Here is a 17485-nt window from a genome sequence, read left to right as displayed (position 1 = left end):
ACCATGGCCTGGGTCAGGCAAGAGAGATGCAAATCAAAACAACAATGAGATACCATCTCACGCCAGTAATAACAGCAAAGTTCAAAAATGCAGAAGATAATAAATGTTGGTGATGATATAGAGAGACTGGGACCCTCCTACATTGCTGGTGGGAATGCAAAATGGTCCAACCACTCTGGAAAACAGTATGGCACTTCCTCAGAAAGTTGGAAATAGAAATATCATATGACCCAGCAATTCTTCTACTTGCCATAATGTGAGTAGATATGTGCACAACAATGTTCATAGCAGCACTATTCAGAATAGCAAAAAGATGGAGACAGTCTAAGTGCCCATCAATGGAAGAATGGATAAACAAACTGTGGTACATACACACAATGGAATATTATGCTACCTGGAAGAATAACAAGGAAGCTGCAAGCTACCACATACCATGGATGAACCTTGAGGACATTATGCTGAGTGAAATTAGTCAGTCACAAAGGACAAATATTGCATAAGAACATTATTGTAAAAGCTTATGAATAGATACTCATACTAATAAGAAAAAAATTCTTTGTTGGTTAGTGGGAGGAAGGGGCAGGGAGGGGACAGTAGTGCACAGGGTAGAGGATAGACACATCATATTTTGGGTGTTGGGGAAGGTCAATACACAAGAATGGGTAGGGGGATGGAAGAACAAAGTAGATAGGGAAACACTGAGGCAGATTTGTATGGGCTAAATTGGACAGAGGTAAACAGTGACGTATGCTCAACCTTGGAACAACAGGACTCTGTGATACAGGGATCGAGGCATAATCTGAATGGGTAAAAGAGGGGAAATAATGTTAAGATGCTTGACTCTCTTATGGGTATTGGTTTTCCTTGCATACTATTGTAAAATAGACACTTGAGTGAAACAGAAATAAATATCAGGAAACATGATTAGAGAAAGCTTGTAAGCCCATTGTCAGCCTATAACACATTGGAATACCTAAATGGTGTTCTAGAACTTGTCCAGTGAAATAGGCTTCTTGTGGAGACTTTGTAGTGCACACGACTTTAGGTGGAAATACCATTCAAAACCTTCTGCGGTGGGACATTCCCACTTGAAGGACAAGCAGATCAGCCTGGAGCAGCTAGAGGAACAAATGATATTTCTTGAAACAAAGACCAGCAGGAAAAATCCAAAACAAAAATGGCAGTTTGATTGGCTACTACAAGAATAAGCAAGTTGTTCACTGGGGAGCCACCAAGGCAAGCAATCAAGTTTCTTCAGGACTAATCCCCTTCCAAGACTGAAACTCAAAGGGAATACATGAGCAGGCATTAAGCTTGCTGGTGACCACATTGGTCTACTAATGAGTGGAAGAGGGGGTAAGGCAGCAATGAAGATATGGGTTGAGTTTGACCACATTCCATAGACTCCTGTCGACCTAAAGATGAGAAAGAGAAGAAGAAGGGCTGGTTGGTCTGAAGTGTGGTGAGGCCTAGGGACTCCTGAGCCCGTGCACAAGGACATAGCCACAGAGGGCTAGATCTGAGAGTGAAAGGAGATACATAAGAACCCCCAAACTTGCAGATAATACCTATTCAACCTAGCTTTGATGGCTTGATGATTAGAACTAAACTAGAGAAAGATCATTTTTTTTTTTAAATAAAGGAAACAAGTGTAAATTGCTACAATTTGATGAAATTGACCTATACTTATGGAGGGAAGGAGTCTTCACATCCAGGATCAATCCTATCCCCTCTGTCTATAGGGTTGATAGGGACAGGCAACTTAGACACTGGCTACCTAAAATGAGGGGAGGCAATAAATGCACAAAGTGACTGGCTTACAAGCTTTCCAGGGGAATTTAGTTCCAAAGTGTGCAGAGGAAGGTAGAATTCCCACTGAATAGTTCTCATCTTGCCTAGATGGGTCTGGTGAAAGAAGATGGGGATAAGAATCTTATGATTCAATAGTGAGTAACTGTTATTATGACTAATTGCGACTGTCACAGCTATAAAGGTAGAAGTTTTATAACAAAAAGGGGAGCATAGTTAATTTCACATTCCAGGAACAGAGAACCCTAGGACCATTAAGGGAGAAGAGCACAAGTGGAATGTGGGACCCTTTCCAAAGAAGCAGTGACACCAAGGATGGAGGCAGATATGGGGACATGGAGAGACAGAGCAGCCGAGGATTTTAGACTGGGAAAGAGAAAGGCTGTGTGCTGATGGCCAGGAGGCAGTCTTGCAGGATGTGCTCTTTCGTTGTTTAGATGATCATATATTCCTGAGTCTTTGTGTACATACAAAAATAACTACTCAAAAAAACAGAGGGAATAGAAGCAAATACTGTTGAGTGATGATGCACAGATGAGGCTGTAATCATTGCAATGAAACAATGAGTGTGAAAACCGATGTTCTCCCATGTAAACTGACACTCAATTCACAATAAAAAAAAAAAGATAATGGAAGTAACAAAAAAATGTTTGATTAGTTCCAAATAAGGTTTTTATTTGAATAAATAAATTTTACTTTCTTGTTTGTTATGGTTAGGTACCAACCATCGAGTCAATTCTGAATTCCCGGAGCACAGCACCTGTGCTGGGGGTGGATGAGAGTAAGAGCTGGCCATACCTCTGGTCACCAGGGGAGCCTGGAGAAAGAGAAGACACTGCACGTTTCCCGGTGCCCACGCAAATCTGCTCTGTCAAGTCTCCCTCCACTGCTCACAACATGGTGGCTCCGTGTCTGGCTAGCTGTTCACCAGTCTGTCTCCCTCTCTCACCATCCCTGCTCAGCCTCTCCTCTCAGCAAGCACTTCACTCACCTCTCTAACCTTTCTTCTGAAGTTCAGGATGCCAGAACTTTCACCAGTGTCTGTTTTATTTTGTCTCGCTCATCTTCTTTGCAGAGGGTCCTTGCAGTGAGTCTGCCTTGTCTGCCATCTTCCAGAAGTCTCTGTTTAGTCATCTTTCATGTTGTTTAAAAGATGTATTTGCAACAAATAAACCTTTGGTCTTGCAAAATTCTATCATGTGATCCCCAGCATCATTTCTATCACCAAGGCCATATTTTCCAACTACCGAGCCTTCCTCTTTAACTTTGCGTTTCAATCACCAGTAATTATGAATACATCTTGATGGAATGGATCAATTTCAGACTGAAGAAGTTGCTAGAATTCTTCAATTTCATCATCACTGGCTTTAGTGGTTGTTGCATAAATTAAAAGCAAATGAAAATGTATCCTAACAAAATGATAAATGAAATAAAAAAGAGCGATTTGCATTGTATATGAAAAAAGTGCTTAATTCATATTTCTTAATGAGGTAAAAATAAATTATGGGGACCAAAAAACTGGAGCAGTAACCTAAAGATTACTAGATATTTTGCTGTTGTTGTTGTTGTTAGGTGCCATCGAGTCGGTGCCAACTCATAGCGACCCTATGCGCAACAGAACGAATTATTGCCTGGTCCTGGGCCAACCTCACAATTGTTGCCACGCGTGAATCCATTGATGCTGCCACTTCACCAATCCATCTTTCTGGGGGTCTTCCTCCCCTTCTCTGACCCTCCACCTTACCAAACATGATATTATTCTAAAGCAACTGGGCCCCTCCTGACAATATGTCCAAAGTATGAGCGACAAAGTTGGGTCAATCTGGCCTCCAAGGAGCACTCTGGCTGCACTTCTTCTAACCAGATCTTTTGGTTCTTTTGGCAGTCCATGTATTTTCAATATTCTCCTCCAACACCATAACTCAAATGCATCAATTCTTCTACAGTCTTCTTTACTCACTGTTCAACTTCCACATGCATATGAGGTTATTGAAAATACCATGGCTTAGGTAAGGCGCACCTTAGTCCTCAAGCTGACATCTTTGCTGTTGAACCAGATCTGTTTAAAAAGGTCTTGTGCAGCACATTTGCCTAACGCAATACATCATTTGATTACTTGACTGTTGCTTCCAAGAGTGTTGATGGTTGATCTGAGCAAACTGAAGTCTTTGACAACGTCAATCTTTTCTCCGTTTAATATGCATGTTGTTTGTTGGTCCAGTGGTGAGGATTTTTTATTTCTTTACATTGAGGTGCAACTCATTCCAAAGGCTGCGGTCTTTGATCTCTGTCAGTAAGTAATTTACGACCTCTTCACTATGCTGGTAGTCAAACATATCTATGTGACTGTTTCAGTTATGTGCCACTGAGTTTATTCTGAATCACAGAGGTCCTGTATATGGTTTCCCAGTAGAAGCCGTTAGGTTTGAACTGCTGACCTTGTGGTTCGCAGTCCAGTGCTGATCCTACAGCTCAGTACATTTATGTCACTAATCCCCAATAATAACTCTGAACACCATGCCTGAGGTGAGCTTCCATGGTTGGCAATATTCCATGTATTGTCACACACTGTTGCTGGAAGCAGTAGGTGCTGTCTACACAAGTCCAGCATAAGAGGACAACTAACAGCTTCATGCCTGCGACTCTCAAAGGCCCATCCTCACACACCTCTTTCCTTGGTTAATTTAAATCTCTATCCTTTCACTGTAGTAACTGCAACCATGAGTATACTAACTTTCAGTGAGTTCAGTGAGTCATTCAAGCAAATTAAAGAACCTGATGGTGGTCTTTGTTGTTGTTAAGTGCCATCGAGTTGGCTCCAACTCATAGTGACCAGTGTAGGGTTTCTGAAGAGTAACTGTTAAGTTTGAACTACGGACCCTGTCATTCAAACAAACCTTGTGGTCCTGTGCTTATCCTACAGTGCCACACCAGGACTCCTTGATGGTAGTCTTGTTGTTGTTGTTGTTAAGTGCAGTGGAGTCAGTTCCGACTCATAGCAACCCTGTATAGGGTTTCCCAGGAGTGATTGGTGGGTTTGAATCACGGACCCTTAGGCTCAAACTGACCTTGCAGTCCAGTGCATTATCCTGCAGTGCTAGTGGTCCTGATATTTACATTTGAAGTCAGAAGCAAGGGTAGTCAGGGATTCCTCAATTTCATGATATCATATCATTTGCCTAAGGGTTAAAGCTGAGAACTGCCAGCCACAAAAAGCCTGAGAACTAAGACCTAATGTCAAGGTATTTTGTCTTTATAGTATCTAAAATCCAGTACCATTCTGGCCCTTAATCTAAACAGAGACCTTTTTGAGTAGACTCCAAACAATTACGAAAGATTTTAACACTTACAAATACATCTCATTGTCACAGGAAGATCCCAAAGTTCATACATTTCAAGAAAAAGGAATGAACATTCCATTACATATGCTTTGGTTTCAAAAATATAAGAACACTATGTTCTGAAAAAAATTATCAAATGTGAAGAAGAAGGTAAAAACAAAGGTGCAATTGTTACACAGAATAAAGCATTCCTTACCCGATGACATCAATCACGTCCAAGAGCTCGGGATCAAGCAGCATCGTTGCAGAAATGGGCTCCCAGAGGTTGTCACTTGCTATGATTTTCACTCGCTCAAGGCCATGGCGGTTCAGCATTTTTCTTAACATCTTTTCAGAGAGGCAAACAGGACACATAGGAAAGGTTACAAAGGCATGGCTAGCTGTTGAATTATGGTAAAGATAGCTAAAGTGTCTTTCTATAAAAAGCCTCCATTTCAATATTAGTTCTCAAAACCAATGCACCTCCTGTGGAAAACAAAAGCATTGTCTTTGAGGTAGCCTACTTCATGGGAATATAAAAGAAAAAAGAAAAAACAATCCAAGGGGTTAAAATGTTTTAGATGGAAGTCCTAGATGGGAAAACAAGGAGGAAGGAGTTCTACTTGAAATGGATGAGAGTTCTATGACTCATACACCTTTGTGTCCAGTGCACTCAGAAGCTAATTGAAGGCTCCAGAAGAAATCTACAAACCATAGGTCTATACTGGACAACTGGTTTAGCGCTGTAAGATAAACGCTGGACTATGAATCATAAGGTCGGTGGCTCGAACCCACCAGCTGCTCCTCGGAAAACCTACCGAGGGTCACTATGAGTTGGAACTGACTGGATGACACTTAACAACAACAAAACTATACTAAAACCAGAGTAGACCATAAACACAATATAAATAGCTAAAATAAACTTAAAACGCATAAAGAAAGCATTCAGTAATCATTTAAAGATAAAAAGATTGTAACATTTTACAGACCTTGATATAACGGATGTCAAATGTTCTCTCATTCCAAATCTGCAAGAAAAAGTCCACAAAGTCTGAATTACTAGTTTTATGTGTCAGAAAGTAGACATTACCATTGAAATCCCACTTTCCCCCTCATATTTCATGTTATCTAATACACCATTTTTCTTTCTTACATTACAAAAAGACCTACCACAGAATTGACAACAACTTATAACTTTAGCAAGCTAAAATATTCCTGTTTTAAAACATTTTTCCATAGTTGGTAGGTAGTTTTCAGAAAACAGTGCATCGCGTGAATTTCCCAGACAAAACAGTCAGTCAGTCACGGAGCGAATACCGACAATGTATGTGTGTCACTTGCCGGTCAGGTGGTTGTACTGTGCTGGTTTGTGTGTTGCTAGAAGTGGTGTCACCAGCATTTCAAGTGTCAGCAGGGTCACCCATGGTGGGCAGGTGTGAGTGGAGCTTCCAGACTAAGACAGACTGGGAAAAGGACCTGACAAAACGAGCCAGTCCAAACCTTATGGAAACAGTGTGTCTGTCCAGTGTCAGAAGATGGGCGCCCCAGACTGGACAGCATTCAAAGTACAACTAGGAAAGTGCTGCTGCCTCAAAATACAGTTGACCTCAAGCATGCGAACTGAGTAAAGCTTCGGAGACCTTCGCTGTCTTGATTCAAAATGAGAAGGAACAGTTACAAACATCCATTAATCATCAGCACATGGAATATTCAAAACAAGAATCTAGAAACATAAGGAAAATGAAATGGAATGCTTTAAGACAGACATCCTATGTATTAGTGAACTGAAATGAACTGGTATTGGCCATTCTGAAACAATCATATGATCAACGATGCCAAGAATGATAAATAGAAGAAGACTGTTGTCAAATTCATTAACAAAAAGCATATCTCATGATCTATCTCAAAGTTCAATGCTGTTAGTAGGAGGAAAATATCCATACACTTATAAGGAAGACCAGTTAATACAGCTATTTTTCAAATGTACACACCAAGCACTAACGACAAAGATGAAGAAATGTAAGATTTTTCTACGAACTTCTGCAGTCTAAAATTGAGCATTCAATCTAGATGGTGCTTATTGGTGATTGGAATGCAAAAGTTGAAAACGAAGTAGAAGGAGCAGTTGTTTGAAACCACAGCCTTGGTGGTGAAATGATGCTGGAAACTGTATGATAGAATTCTGCAAGACTCAACATAAATGACCTTTTTCAACACCTCACTAGCTAGAATACACAAATCAAATCTACTACATCTATGGAATGAGACGATGTAGAAACTCAAAATCATCAGTCAGAAGAAAGCCAAGGGCCAACACCAGAGCAGATCATCAATTGCTCTGATCCAAGTTCAAGATGAAGCTACAGAAAATGAAACAAGTTCACAAGAGCTGAAGTTCCACCTTGCATATGTCCCACCTGAATTTAGAGACCATCACAAAAATAGATTTGGCACACTGACCACAAATAACCAAAGACATGACAAGCTGTGAAATGTTGTAAGTATATTATACAAGAATAAAGCAAAAGACAGGAAAGAAAGAAGACCAAAATAGATGTGAGAAGAGACTCTGAAACTTGCTTGTGAGGTAGAGAAGCTAAAGAGAAAGGAAAAAATGAAGCAATAAAAGACCTAAACTGAAGATTTCAAAGGGTGACTCAAGACAGAGTAAAATATTATAATGAAATTTGCAAAAGACCTGGAGCTTGGAAACCAAAAGGGAAGAACACAGTATTGCATATGCTGAACGAACTAAACAAAAAAAATTCAAACAGCAACTTGCAATACTTAAGGATTCTATGGTTGAAAGATGCTTAAAAAGAAAATGGAATGACTATACAGAGTTGTTGTTCAAAAAATATTAGTCCATGTTAAGAAAGTAGCAAATGATCAGGGGCTGATGGGACTGAAAGCAAAAGTCCAAGATGTACTAAAGGCACTGATGAAAAATAAGATTTAAGGAACTGACCGAAACCAACTAAGATGTTTCAACAAGTAGATCTAACACTGGATGCACTCGCTCATCTATGCCAAGAAATCTGGAAGACAGTTAGTTACCTGGACTACTAACTGGAAAGAAAGGTGATGCAATGGAATAGGGAAATCATCAAATAATGTAAGTAAGACACATGTAACAAAATTATGTTGAAGATAATTCCAAATCAATTGTGTTGAAAAGATTTAGAAGAGAACATGAAATGAAGGGTATTAATTACTGCTGTAGTCATATGGATATTGGCTGAAAGCAGAGAATGCCATAAAGAGTTTATCTCTGTTTATTGACTAGGCAGAAGCATTCAACTGTATGGAACATAACAAATTATGGATAACATTGCAGAAATTGAGGATTCCAGGACACTTAATTGTGCTCATGTGTAGCCAAAAGACAACTGTTCTAACGGAACAATGGGCAACTAACTGTATGGTTTAAAATCAGGAATAGTGCGTGTTACAGTTGTATCCTTTCACCATACTTACTCAATGTGAGCAAATAACCCAAGAAACTAGACTATAGGAAGTAGAACACAGCATCAGGATTTGAGAAAGACTCATTAACAAACAACCTGCAATACACAAATGACACAACTTTGCTTGCTGAAAGTGAAAAAGACTTGAAGAAATTGCTGATTAAAACCAAAGATGACAGCCTTCAATATGGATTACATCTGAACGTAAAGAACTCAAGAATCCCACAACTGGACCAATAAGCAACATCATAAAAAACAGAGAGAGTATTAAATTGTCAAGGATTTCATTTTACTTGGATCTACAATCAAGGACCAAGGAAGCAGCAGTCAATAAATCAAAAGACATATTGGACTGGAGAAATGTGCTGCCAAAGAACTCTTTAAAGTGTTCCAGAACAAAGACGTCACTTTGAGGACTTAGGTGCACCTGACCCAAGCCATGGTGTTTTCAATCACTTCATAGGTATGTGAAAGCTGGACGATGAATAAGGAAGTCTGAAGAATCGATGTCTCTGAATTGCACTACTGGTGAAGAACACTGAAAGCACCATGGATGCCAGGACAAACACATATGTCTTGGAAGAAGTACAGCCAGAGTGCTCTTTGGAGGGGAGGACAGTGAGACTTCATCTCACATATCCTAAGGAAGGACCATCCTTGGAAAAGGATACCATGCTTGGTAAAGCAGAGAATCCACACTCAAAAGGAAGACTGTCAACAAGGTATGCCGACACAGAGGCTGCACCGGTGAATTGAAACAGCAAAGACCGTGAGGGCGGCACAGGACCAGGCAGTGCTTTGGTCTGTTGAGCACAGGAGAGCTAGGAGTTGGAAGGGACTCCAGAGTACCTAGCAACAATAACAACGTGTGTCAGGCACTACACTAAGTAGTGAAGGGCAAACAGACATGAAGACTGCTGTAAGAATTAGTACAAGATTCTGAAGACACATCTGAAAGTCAAGCATTAATAAGTATGTTGTACAAGAGTAAGTTTTTAAACACAAACAGATTCACAAATGTATGAGATGACAAAAACAAACAACGAATGAGAATGGATCAAAGAAACAAATCTCTGAGATATAGACTCATGAAGACTTGCATTTTGCAGGGGAGGAAATAGGGCTGTGGTTATGTGCTAGACTGCAAAGTAGTTTGAACTGCAAGGTCGGTGGTTCAAGCTTACCAGCCACTCCTCACAAACCCTATACAGGGTCGCTATGGGTCAGATCCAACTCAACAGCACTTAACAATAATAACAACAACAAAAAAGTGTTAATAACAGGGATGGTTCTAAGGTCTAAGGTCTAGGTGCTGTAACTCCAAAAGATCTTTCAACGTTAGTTATACAAGAAAGAGTTCCTGATCTAAGAACTTCCTCACCATAACGTGTGATTGCTATTGTTATTGTTGTGAGGTGCCCTGCAGTTGTTTCTGACTCATAGTGGCCCTGCCAAGGGTGACAAAGAAAGCCTCCTTTGTCAACCACAGAGATCTACTGACCTTGTTGTTAGCAGTCCAGTGTTTACCCTACAGCGCCACCAGCGCTCCTGAACATGTGATTAGCAAGTCTAACAGAAATGTGAATTACCTCATATTTGCCAGGGGCACTTTCGAAATAACTGCTCAATCATAACAGCAAGCAACTAGATCCAAACCTGCATTTAGCTTCACTGTGGGCTAAAACACCTGCCACTTAAGGAGGCTCTCAAATGCAAACTAATTTTCAGGTATAATTTGGAAACGAGTAATAAAAACAAGCATGTTTGTATCTCCAGCTTCCTATGGCTTTTGGTTGATACCAGTGTTTTATCATCCCGTGAGACTACAGCTACTCTGCTATGCCAGTATCAACCTCTTGCCGAACTGCTCAAGTTGCTGTCCCTAGAACACAGTCACAGTGCCTGCAACACAGTAGGAAGTCAGTAGGTGCTTACTTAGTGCATGAAAGCTTTTGACAAGTGGAATATGAAAAGCATATTGTCATGTGAGGCATGCCTGGGGGAAAGGATACTGCGTTATATATATATATACTTCTAATTATTAAAATATGTTAAATAGAAATTCAGGCAGAGGTAGGAAGATTGCAGCCTAAAAGCCAAAGGTGGATTAACCTGTATTTTCACAGCCTGATAGCTAAAATTGTTTTGGGTTTTTTTACCATTTGAAATGATTAGTTTTTAAATGGTTTTATGAGTGCCTACCTCCTAACATCAATTTTGTCTCTTCACCCACAAAATCTGAAATACTTACTTTTAAGGAAATGTTTAGAAACATATCTGGTTTACAACAACAGGTGAGGAACAGACCAAGAGCAAAGCTAACCATTATTCTCTGTATAAACACAGTATCACTGCACGAACTACAGGAATGAGGGAAAGCTTTGCTGGAGGATTTGAGCTACTATAGTACATGCACTCACACACAAAGAATAAGAAATAACCATTCAGAGAAATCACACACTTAGTTCATTGTCACAGTGGGAAGACTCCAGCTGGGCAAAGAGGAGGACTAAAAGACCACGTACAGCTAATCTGAGTTATTAGATTGCAATCAAGCAAGTTAGTCTCATGACACAAAATGGTTTAGTCAACAAAGTGCCAGAGAATAGTTATTTTTTAAAAATTACAAATGAATGTCCAAAACTTAATTGTATTTTAATTATATTACCAACCCCAATATAATCAATGTCCAAATTATGATAATGCTTGGCACCCACAATCCAGGCCACGACGTAATAGGCAGTCAGCTGAACGTTTACATAAGGCCAGTTGAAACCTTTCCCCAGCCATCCAGGGAATGACCACGGCAGCCCTGTAAAGAGAAGGGAAGAGGCAAAGGTGGAATGGGGTAACAGCACTCGCTCATTTAAAACAAAACAAAACAAAAGCTTACTAACGGAAAAATGACACAGCACACACAGTTTCTCCAAACCTTTTCCAGTCTACAGACCCCATCATTCCTTAATGATCCCTAAACTCAAGGTCTCATAATCCCAACTGCTCTTTCAAGAAAAAATAAGAAGAATAGCTAACAACAAAAACACCTCTTACACAGCCACATACCAATAGAAAGACATGTATTATACAATTTAATTTAACATCTCTTCCCCCTGGAAAGAATGTTCAATATTCCATCTTTGTTCTTGAAGGTTAAATCATAGAGTTCTGGATCTTACATTTAACTACACCTGTGAGGTACATGGACTCCTGATGGTACAGTGGGTTAGCTGTTGGGCTATTAACTGAAAGGTTGGTAGTTCGATCCCACCAGCCGCTCTGCAGGAGAAAGATGAAGCAGCATGCTTCCATAAAGATTTCCAGCCTCAGACCCTTTATGAAGTAGTCCTATTTCACTCGACAGGGTCACTAGGAGTTGGAATCAATTCAATGACAGTAGCTGAGGTAGAGATGCTATAAACCTCTCATCCACTAGTATATCCCTGTACAGTTTGTTGTCGTTAAATGCCAGCAAGTCAGTTCCAACTCATAGCGACCCTGTAAAGGCTTTCCAAGAAGCGGGTGGTGAGTTTGAACCACTGACCTTGAAGATCAAGCCAGCCTTGTGGTCCAGTGCTTTATCCCACAGCGCCGCACCAGGATTCCTCTTACAGTTTAAGACTATTTCAAACATTAATTAGCCAGGTATGTTTTGTTGTGTATACTTTCAAAGTATTGTAAAGACACATAATTTATCAGGTGATAAAATGGAACTAGATTTAACAAATGCCGCTGCCTCAATAGGCAAATTAACCTTTGTTAAATGATACAGTTTAAATAAATCCACATTCATCCAATATTATCCTAATTATTATTTTCAAGTTTACAAAAAGAAAAGGAAGCTACTCATTACAATTTTAAATCCTAATTCTTTTACTAGTATGTTACCATAAACTCCACAATTTCCACAGCTCTTTAATAGTATCAATCTTACTACTGAAAAATGTCAAACTTAATATGACAAAATGCAACTTTATTTCTAAACTCTGAAGGAATGCATGAATGTATCAACATAAGAAATGTGGCATTAAGATGGAGCAACATTTTGAAACAATGTAATGACAAATGCATTCCGTAGGCCTAGCATGTGTAAGTCTTTGTTAGAGCATGGTTCTGTGGGCCAGTTTCTACAGTTAAATGAGATCTCATCCTGAAAGCAGCTTAGTGGGCGGTACAAGTGGAATCAAATAATTTTTACTGCTCAAAACATTTCTGGAACTTCTTATAAAGTACAGCTAGAAAGAAGACATAAATTCCTCTTTTTCTTTTCATTTGTTATTATTTAGAATCAATTATCTACTCTTATCCTTTGACTGGATTTCAGAGCAACTAACTACAGTAAGGAGCTCTGGTAGTGTAGTGTAGTGGTTACGAATCGGGCTGCGAACCTTAAGGTCAGCAGTTCGAAACTACCAGCTGCTCCGCGGGAGAAAGATGAGGCTTTCTACTCCCGTAAGGATTTATACCCTCGGAAACCCTGTACAGGGTCGCTATGGGTCGGAACCGACTTGAAGGCACTTAACAACAACAACAAATCCTTTGACTGGAGTCCTGGTGTGGAGCTGTGGGTTAATGTGATGGACTGCAAAGTCATTTTGAACTGCCAGGTTGGCAGTTCAAGCTCATCAGCCACTCCTCAGAAACTCTATACAGGATCACCATGGATCACAACCAACTTGATGGAACTTAACAACAACAATAATCCTGTGGGTTAATGTGCTTCACTACTAAGTTGGTTTGAACTGCAAGGTTGGCAATTCAAGTTCACCAACCACTCCTTGGAAACCCTATACAGGGTCATTATGAGTCGGAACCAACTCGACAGCACTTAACAACATGCTTTGATTGATAAAAATTATTTTAAAAATAACTTGGTATCAAATCTCTCAAATGGATCATTTGAGTTTCACATAACTTAGTCTGATTGTCTGTTTCGAAAAATAAAGTTCATCTCAAATGATACAAGTATTCCATCACTCTGAATGCCTGAACTCCTTCACAGGCCCTGTACAGGTGGTCATAGGAGGCCTGCAGTACCTTTGTACTATCAATGATCCTGCCACCAGAACCCAAGAGCCACAAGGGGCTGGATGTGGGCCTGGTTTGTAGAGCCTGGAACAGAGACTGGAATATTACTGAGGCTCAAAAAACCTAACGGAAAAAAAAAAAATGTTTTTTATATACTTCCAGAACTGGAGTCTACTATGGCATGTGATGACAGAATTCTTGCCTTCCATGATGGAGATCTGGGTCTGATTTCCGGCCACCTGTCTGTCAGTGGAGGCTTGGATGTTGTTAGGATGCTGAACAGGTTTCCACAGTAAAGACCAGAAGAACAGCCTTGTGGTCTACTTCCAAAAATGAGCCAATGAAAACTCTGTGGATCACAACGGCCCAATCTGCAACCACACATAGGGATGGCACAGGACCAGGTAGCACTTCATTCTGCCGCCATGTGCTCTCCATGAGTGTGGGACCCAGTGGGTGGCAGCTAACAACAATAACTCATCATCACAGTGCGTCTCTTCTAGCCAGAGGCTTGGTAACTTCCCACCAAACTGCCTTTTCAGAACGGATTTGGGTGAGAGAATATGGGCAAGATGCCGAGTGGGTTCTATGGGTCAATGAGTGATTGTTAACAGGGCTAACTGTGCCATCCTGCCGGATATAAAATGAACCATCTCAGAAGCAGAGTGATCTCACTACCAACAAGGAGGACCTGGGACAGACACACGTCCTGTGGTGATCTCTGCGCGATGAACCTCCTCGACCCAGGGAGAGAAAGCTGTGACACCAGAGGTGTAGCCGCAGCAGCAGAACCAAGAGCCAGAGCACGTGACAGAGCAGCGGGCTTCAGAGCCCACGGAGCAATTAAAGCTGAGCGCCTTTGGACAGGAGGCTCCTTGGTGAAGTGGAGTGACTGTTCACCTCCTAATAAACCCCGCAACTGTGAGTATGGCGTCTGAGTTCAGTGTGGCCACTGCAATGAATGATCAAACCAAGGTGAGAAGTAGCAGGTTGTGGGCAACAGTTGGTGCCACGTTGTTTGCATTCATGCACCACCATATTGTAAGTACTAGGACTCCTGGTGTGGCGCTGTAAGGTCGGCACTCAACTGCGAACCACAAGGTCAGCCAACCGTGAGGTTCACTGATCCTACAGCACTACACCAGGAGTCCAAACAACAGTATTAGCATTTCAGTAATAATAAGGACTCCACCATGATTCAGAATGTACACACTAAAGTAAAAGAGGCTGTAGAGGCATTGCAAACTTCACTGCTTACCCATGAGTGTAATATTAGGGTTCCTCTTCTTAGCTTCCTTCATTAACCACCACTCATATCCTCGGAAATAATTCTCATCTAGCGCATAGTGCATGTGGGAGGGCTCAGTGCCATCTGAATGGGGAACCGCAGAAGAGGACGAAAAGGATCAGTTAATCACCATTCCCAAGGTTTCCCAACCTCCAGCTCACACACATTCCAGAGCCTTAATATCCCATTTCCAATCCCAGAATTGAGCAAACACAAATAATCCTTTGTAATTTAAGGTTGACTGATACGAGCATATTGTCCCATCATTTTTCAGTGTGGCGCTGTAGGATAATGCACTGGACCACAAGGTTGGTGGTTCAAACTCACCAGCTGCTCCTCAGGAAACTCTACGCAGTGTCGCTATGAGTCAGAACCGACTCACCAGCGCTTAGCAACAGCAACAACAACAAACATCATAAAGGTCTAAGTAATCAAGCCTCGACTTTTTATTCTAAGTAAAAGGAGTTTCAGCACCAAGCAAGGGGCACATGGGCACATCCCACCTCTGTTGTTAATTACATAATAAGAACCAGCATGGATCCAATTCCAACCTGGAAATGGATCGAATCTTCACCTCCCCTCTTCTCCATCCTCGTCACCAGGTACTTACTTACACAGCCCTTTCTCTCTCAGCCCCAGCTACCTAGAGCTGGTCAGAGTTCACAAGCAAGACCGAAGGACACTGCCTTTCAATCCAGCTGTCCATACAGCATTACTCAGAGCTAGGTCAGAGCACACATGATGGACACACCTTCCTTCAGACTGTCCAACCTCTGCTGGCCCTCACTGTCCCTGTGCATTTGTTAATTCACTGGAACAAAGGACAGATGTCACAGAGTTCAGCATACTTAAAGGTGCCTTAGTAGCAAAGTGGATTAAGAGCTAGGCTGCTAACTACAAGGTCAGCAGTTCAAATCTACCAGTCACTCCATGGGAGAAAAATGAGGCTTTCTGCTACAGTAAAGATTAACAGCCTCAGAAACCCTATACAAGGTCGCTATGAGTGGGAACCGACTTGGCGGCATATAACCACCACCACCACCACCAGCATACTTAAGGAGCTCTGGGAGCACAATGGTTAAGTGGTCAGCAGCTACCGAAAGGCTGGCATTTCAAACCTCCCAGTCCCTCAGGGGAGAAGACCTGCTCCCTGGGAGGCAGTTCTACTCTGTCACATGGGGTCGCTACATGTCAAAATTGACTCAACAGCACCTAACAACATACCACACCTACTACAGATTCATTGCATCCAAAAAGGACACAAACAAAGAGACCCATTACCAGGGTCAGGTCTGGGAGGGGTCACAGAGCAAAGCTTCCATGTCCCAAGGAGAGACACGCTGCCCTCTCTCAAGTGTGCTCAACCACAGGAAGTTCTTCTCTGCCTCACCACACAGCCTTAACACTTAACATCACGTCTCAAGAGGTGTAGTCAGCATCAGGCCCCTAGATGGTCCCCCTTGGTCTGGTCAGCTCTATTCATACCTGATGTGTTAGAATAGGTTCAGAGAACAAGAACACATCGCTTTCCATAAGGTGATTCTCCACTTGCAATCTTGTTACCATTAAGTGCCATTGAGTCACTTCCGACTCACAGTGAGCCTCTGTAGGGTTTCCAAAGAGCAGCTTGTGAGTTTGAACCATCAACCTTGCAATTCAAACTGACTTTGTGGTCCAGCACACTGTCCTGTAGCACCACACCTTGCAACCTTACATAACTAAAGATTCCCAGGACTACATTCTCCTAGGCTTTTAGTCTCTCTGGAGTTTTTGTATCTCCGTGTCCAATTTTGAGTTCATAATACCATTCAACTTCCAGCTTCCTGATCATGGCAGTGAAACCCCTAGCAACTGAGCGCCAATTCTCACATCCTACACCCTGAATGTGTGACACACTGTGGTGTTGCAAGAAAATACTTTAGAGTGAAAAGGACTGAGCGTACGTTCCCACTAGCATAAAACTCTATAGCAACCTCTTTGTTGTTGTTGTTGTAAAGTGCCTTTGAGTTAGGTCCAACCCATAGTGACCCTGTATAGGGTTTCCAAGGAGCAGCTGGTGAGCTTGAACTGCCGACTCTGCAGTCTAAACTGACTTTTCAGTCCAGCGCATAAACCCACAGTGCCACACCAGGACTCCAGCAACCTCTTTAGGTAGGTGTTATTGTTGTTGTTAGGTGCCATCGAGTCAGTACTGACTCACAGCGACCCTATGCACAACAGAACGAAGCACTGCCTGGTCCTGGGTCAACCTCACAATTGTTGCCATTTTTTAGCCCATTGATGCTGCCACTTTGCCAAGCCAACTCTCTGGGGGTCTTCCTCCTTTTCTCTGAGCCTCCACCTTACCAAACATGATATCCTTCTCCAGTGATTCGTCCCTCCTGACAATATGTGTGAAGTGTAAGAGACGAAGTTTGGCCATCCTGGACTTCAAGGAGCATTCTGGCTGCACTTCTTCCAATGCAGATCTCTTGGTTCTTTTGGCAGCCCATGACACTTTATTCTCCTCCAACACCATAACTCAAAAGCATCAATTCTATGGTCTTCCTTATTCACTGTCCAGCTTTCGCATGCAT

General features: G+C 41.6%; 1 protein-coding gene across 1 annotated transcript in view; it reads right to left on the bottom strand.

The window, feature by feature from the left end:
- Window positions 1-17485, bottom strand: part of GALC (galactosylceramidase) — a 95315-nt gene that overhangs the window by 55897 nt on the left and 21933 nt on the right. The window contains exons 4-7 of the mRNA XM_006839638.1: window positions 14880-14993; window positions 11269-11408; window positions 6119-6157; window positions 5347-5477 (exon numbers count right to left, since the gene is read on the bottom strand). Of these exons, the coding sequence (XP_006839701.1) occupies window positions 5347-5477; window positions 6119-6157; window positions 11269-11408; window positions 14880-14993 (424 nt within the window). The remainder of the gene's footprint in view (window positions 1-5346; window positions 5478-6118; window positions 6158-11268; window positions 11409-14879; window positions 14994-17485) is intronic.

Source organism: Chrysochloris asiatica, unplaced genomic scaffold, assembly GCF_000296735.1.
Source record: "Chrysochloris asiatica unplaced genomic scaffold, ChrAsi1.0 scaffold00025, whole genome shotgun sequence".
Taxonomy (NCBI): domain Eukaryota; kingdom Metazoa; phylum Chordata; class Mammalia; order Afrosoricida; family Chrysochloridae; genus Chrysochloris; species Chrysochloris asiatica.
The sequence above is the reverse complement of the archived record's forward strand: the minus strand, read 5'-3'. Positions and strand labels throughout refer to the sequence as shown.